The 6000-nt window shown below is 36.2% G+C and overlaps 1 protein-coding gene across 8 annotated transcripts in view; it reads left to right on the forward strand.

Moving 5' to 3' along the window:
• Nucleotides 1-5963, forward strand: part of LOC119878561 (coiled-coil domain-containing protein 144B-like) — a 74302-nt gene extending 68339 nt beyond the window's left edge. For 4 of the 8 annotated variants that reach the window (XM_038589176.1, XM_038589179.1, XM_038589180.1 and 1 more), the window contains 2 exons: nucleotides 5033-5070; nucleotides 5649-5748. Coding sequence is in view for 2 of the 8 variants with exons in the window: in XM_038589183.1 (XP_038445111.1) it covers nucleotides 5033-5103; nucleotides 5649-5796 (219 nt within the window). In the remaining 6 variants the exon portion in view is untranslated. Of the gene's footprint in view, nucleotides 1-5032; nucleotides 5104-5648 lie in introns of all 8 variants that reach the window. The other 4 variants (XM_038589183.1, XM_038589184.1, XM_038589177.1 and 1 more) reach the window with 4 other exon arrangements.
• Nucleotides 5964-6000: the final 37 nt, after the last annotated feature.

The following is a 6000-nucleotide window of genomic DNA, read 5'->3' on the forward strand; positions in this document are numbered from 1 at the left end:
TATACATTGTTAAAGAAAGGAGTCTGATATTAATAATTTATTGTTAGTACTACTAAAATAGTTTTAATTCTTGTCACCACGTTTTAATACCATGATGAACAGATAAGTGGAAATGCTCATACCTGAGTGTTTTGACCTTGAGGTTCAAATAAGTGGATTACCTTGACAACTAACTCCAGATTTGTCACATGAACTGAAGTGTAGGTGCTGTATCTCAGTACTTTTTTTTGATAGCTTTTTAAGCATTTTCAGTTAGCATACTTTTATTTTTATTTATGTAAATTTAAATGTTTAGTCTCAAATCATTTATTCTTGTGACCTTTTCACTCTTTGAAGGCATCTACTTTTCACTAAATCATAATTTGGGATAACTGGTGACTTAGCAAAGCTGTATTTGATTTCATCTTCCCACCACGGTTTATAATTTAAGCATTTTTCAAATAATTTGCTCATTTCAAAACTCCATTGGTAACTACCATTTGGGCTTAAAATTTTCCAATAGAATTGTATCTTTGTGATTTATTAATTTGGCACTGGATCTCCATTTTCAGGCTACTGAGGGAGGGATGGCAGGATTCTTGTATAGCAGGAGTGGAGTGAGCATGAACAGGGGAGGGATCTCTAGGAGCTGAGGCCAGGAGGGAGGCAGAAGCCAGGTTATGTAGGGGGCTTGAGGGCCATTAGTATGACTTCACATTTGTTCTGAGATAGTAACCTATTGGAAGGATTTGAGCAGAGGATTGAGTATGTGAAGAACTTGGAAGTTAATTTTAGCCTCTAATAAAAAAGAGAGAAAATATTTGATTAATGTAGAATTTACCACTGCTAGTCTCACCTATACAATACCCATTTCTTTTTGAGACTTCAGCAGGCTGGGAAGCTTTGCAAATTCATCAACAAGGAATGGAGAGTGGGGCTGAAATAATTATCTGTGTAACATAATACTGACTAGGCAGGAGGGATAACACTTTTTGTGTCTTTAACTGAATTCACTTAGCAGTGTGTACATTCTAGGAATAAAAGGTGAGTTGATGTATGTGGTGATAAAGTACATACGTTAGAATTATATTATTAACATAATAATAGGATGATTTCTAAAATCAGTAACAGAAGGTCTTATTAGGTAGTTATGAGAGAACTTCAACAAGAACTGGCTGATGCCCTAAAAAAGCAATGTATGTCACAGGCTTCACCGGAGTTATCACATTATCGTATTAATTTAGAAGATGAGGTACAGGATTTAAAAACATTGGATCAAATCGAAAGTCACATATGTATTACATATAACATGTCAACAGTTCCTCTGTAGCTGGTTAAATAATATAAATGTTTTAGGATGCTAATTTCCATGGACCACTTTCTTTTGTATTTTCATTTCAATTTAGCATAATTTTAGTGTCTTCACCATGCACTTATTTATTAAATTCTGACTTTTCATTCTGCTCTCTCTGTGTTCTATGTTTTTCCTTATAGCATTTACCCATTCACAGAAATTGAGGGACTTTTTTCTCCTGCTATACGATTTTTTTTAACGATTTATTTATTTATTTGAGAGAGAGAGAAAGAATGCATGTCCATGCACACTCATGAGTAGGGGGAGGGGCACAGGGAGAGAGAAAGAATCTCCAGGAGATTCCCTGCTGAGTACAGAGCCCCATGCCAGCTTAAACCCACCACCAATGAGATCATGACCTGAGCTGAAATCATGAGTTGGACGCCTAAACCAACTGAGCCACCCAGGTGCCCTAAAAACAATGTTTTCTACTGAGATCTCTATTACCATGATGAGGCGAGCTAGATAAAATCAGAAGATAAGGTTTAACGGAATGTTTCAGAAAATCGTCTTACTTCTCATCTTCACTTTTATTGATGGATATAGACTCTGTACTGATTTCAGGAAAACTTGTAAAGAAAGGTTACGACTAGTGGAACTGAGGCATTTCCTTCATTTTCTTTTCCTTTTATATATTTATTTTTAATATTATTTATAATATTATAAAATATTTATATTTTTAATATTTATATATTAAAATGCATGGAAATATTCAGATGATGTATATAAAGCCAAAAGAGAGAATTAAGAAAATTATCTAGGTCCTGCCATTGACTCTTTTTAAAAGCTTTATTGAGCTATAAATACACCTACCATACAGTTGACCCATTTAACATGTGTTGTTGTCGCTGAGTATATTTATAGGGTTTTGCAACTATCACTGCCATCAGAACATTTTCGTCACCCTGAAAAAAAACCCTTAGCTGTTGCCCTTGACCTCGGGCAACCAGAAGTCTACTTCTTGTCTCCATAGAGTTGCCTATTGTGAATGTTTCCTATAAAGGGAGTCACACCATGTGTGGTCCTTTGCGACTCGCTTCTTTCACTTCCTGTTTTCAGGGTTCGCCTGTGTTCTAGCATATGTCAGTGCTTCATTTCTTTTTCTGGTCAGACAGTCCTCCATTGTGGGCTAACGCCCTTGTTCATTCATCATTTAATGCACCTTTGGGTTATTTCCACTTTGTGGCCATTAATAATGCTGCTGTGAACATTGGTTTAGTTGTGTGGACATCTGTATTTCTCTGCCATCAGATTTTATCCTTTAAGTTAATTGGGGTGATTTTACCATCTCTCACCCTTTTTTATTTACTCATTCTACCCTTTCTGTCTTTTTAGTTTCCCTTCCTCTTGCCTAATCCTACACTATTGAGTCCTGGCTCATTGTCTCTCATTCTCCATGAGGCTTTCTCTGATTATTGTAACTCCCCCTGAACTTACTTTCTTCACCCGTATTATCTAGTCTGTGCAGACCAGTTTAGTCCTTTATTTTACATGTATTATCTAGTCTGTGCAGACCAGTTTAGTCCTTTATTTTACATTGTTTTTATTTTTTTTCATGAGCGATAATTCTGTCTTCTTATGTACAAATGTATCTAAGAGGGAAAATATTTTATGTGGATGGTACCTGTCCTTGCCTAAATTTGAGAATATCTTAACAGTTTTTAGGATAAAATTATACCATAGCAGTAATTTCTGATTGAAACACATTGACATAACAAAGCTGTATTCTAAATGTATTTTAAGCAGTTAAGTGTAAAACTGAAAGCATTTAATCCGATCGGACAAAGTATTCAATCAGATGCTGTTTTTTTCTGATTTATGGCAAAACAGTCTAAATATGCCTGCCTTCATTATGCAACCAGAACTGAGATTTACAGAGTTCCAGCACTTACCAACTATAAAGCTCTGAGGACAGGTTTTTTTTTTAAGTTTATTTATTTTATATAATCATTACATCTATTGTGGGGCTTGAACAGGAACTGAAGGGTAACCGTTGGATGTTCTTTTAACTGAGCCAGCGGGTGCCCCTGAGGGCAGCTTTTCTGATATGCCACACCACGGAGCCTTAAATCTCTACTCATCAGAGTACTTGCTAAAGCCCTCTAACATAAACAGTTGCTAAGATGAACAATATGAACATAAAATGATTGGGAACATTGGTTTAGCAAGAGTCCATTATTCCACGTCAGTGGCTTTACCTTGCCCTCTGATGGTCATGTAAGTTATGTATCACTCAGTTGTAGGACGTTACTGTTTGCACTGTAGGTCCATGAGCATTGTTCACTGAGTAGTAGTATAGAGAGATGTAAATTAAAATTATTATTAAGTGGAGGAAAGTACCATTGGCTAGTGGAATTTTTGAAATTTTTTTTCTTGAAGATTTAAAAAAATATTAACTTTTGTTTATTTACCTATAAGAGACAGAGAGAAAGAGAGGCAGAAGACACGGGCAGAGAAGAGAACGGCAGGCTTACATGCCAGGAAGCCTGATGTGTGACTTGATCCAAGGACTCCAGGATCAAGCCTGAGCCAATCCTCTTCTCCCCCCCCAGTTCAAGTGACTACTAACCGCTGAGACACCCAGGCTGTCCCTTTTTCTCTAATATTTTACTTGAGAGAGAGAGAGAGGAGAGAGAGGAGAGAGAGAGAGAGAACATGAGTGCACAAGCAGGGGGAGGGGCAGAGAGAAAGGAAGAAGCAGACTCCCTGCTGAGCAGGAACCCCTGATGTTGGGGTCTCAATCCCAGGACCCCAAAATCATGATCTGAGCCCACAGCAATGCCTAACTGACTGAGCCACTGAGGCACCTGTAGTGAAAGTGTTTTGAAGTCCTGAGGCTATATCCTGGGCCTTATGCTCCCCATTGCTACCGCTTTCAGTGGTATGAAGAATGATTTCAATATAACTTGTGTAAGAGATCACTTTCATTGGCCTGCCGTCTGCCTAAATATCAAATATCATTAGAACGTAAAACACAACAACAATAATAATGCTAATTGCAGGACACTTAGAATTTGGTATGTGCCACATACTCTTCTAAGTAGTTTATGTATATTCCCTAATTTAAACTTCCGACTATCACAGTGAGGTAGATACTATTATTAACTTCATTTTACACATGAAGAAACTGAGACACAGAATTTGAAGTAATTTTTCAAGGTCAAACAGCAAATGCCCAGGGGAGCTGGGAATTCAAATCCAGGCATTCTGGTTCCTACAGAGATCCTGCCTCAGAAGCTGTTACTTGAAATATCTGAGTGTCCCTGAAAGCAGCATGTTAACTTGTATAATCACTGGAATGCCCATGGTGATTTGTAAATGTGAATATTTAAAATTATAATTGATGTGGTGCTTGGAATAGAAAACTAGAAAAGTTTACCATAAGGTAATTTCCTGTCTTTCTGCCTTTGAACAATACGTAAATTTGTATGTGTACCTGATAAAATATAATTTAAAAACGTTAGAATGTGTTTTTTAATACTAGAAGAGTGCTCAGAAAGCTTTTCTGTCAGGGGATTGTAAATATTTTGGGGCTTTGCAAGTCATAGGTCTCTATTGTAGCAGTATAATTCTGGGGAAGCCTTAAATCAGTATGTAGAGGAAAATGTGGCTGTGTCCAGTGACATTGTATTTACAAAACAGATGATGGTGGTTTTATACTAGATTGTCAGTAGTTAAAAGTATTCTTTTCTTTTTTAGCGACAAGAAGCAAAGGAGTTACAAACAAAGGTTGTAAGGTGCGTTCAGAAGTTCAGAGATGACATAAAAAAGTATGCAATTTATTTTAAGATTTTATTTATTCATGAGAGACACAGAGAGAGACAGAGACATAGGTAGAGGGAGAAGCAGCCTCCCTACAGGAAGCCTGATGCAGAACTCAATTCTGGGACTCCAGAATCGTGCCCTGATCCAAAGGGAGGCTCTCAACCACTGAGCCACCCAGGCGTCCCGCAACAGGACAAGTGAAAGCAGCACAGAAAATAACTTGAGTATTTATAAAGCAGATAAGTAGTATAGTATGAGAAATATATCCATTATGATAAATACATCGTTGTTTAGCTGGGTAAAAATATCAGCTTTGTGGGATTTTGAAATGCATAATTTTTGCTTACGATCCTTTTTTTTTCTTTTTTGCTTACGATCTTTAAATTTTGTACATTAACCCCAAAACACAACCAGAAAAATGGCACAATTGCCAAATCTACTTTTTAAATTTCTAAGAATTTATGTAAGACCTTTAGATGTTTGTTTAGAAATTATGTGGTATGTTTAAAATTTGTGTCTGAGAATAAATATTTTAAAATATGCATTTTAGGCTTGAAGTTGAAAATGCCGAGTTAAAAGTTACAGTCAAGGAGCAAGCAGGCCAAATTGAACAGCTTCAGAAAGACCTGTTAAGTTCAAGTTCGGTAAGTCAGTCTCTTAATTTCTGTCCTAAGGAGAAGGAATTTTTATATCTCTAGTAGTAGTGTATAAGAACATTTTGGATAATATGAAAATTCTCACTCATAAAAATATTTATTATATTCATATGGTTGCTATTTAACTACTCTTGGTATAATTCCTCTTTATAGATAAAGTTGACTGAATGCATAAATTAATCATTTTTGTAGTAAGATTTTAATAAAAAGGATTGTGATAGCCTAAGCAAAACAGTATTTTATATA

Source organism: Canis lupus, unplaced genomic scaffold, assembly GCF_011100685.1.
Source record: "Canis lupus familiaris isolate Mischka breed German Shepherd unplaced genomic scaffold, alternate assembly UU_Cfam_GSD_1.0 chrUn_S1723H1918, whole genome shotgun sequence".
Taxonomy (NCBI): domain Eukaryota; kingdom Metazoa; phylum Chordata; class Mammalia; order Carnivora; family Canidae; genus Canis; species Canis lupus.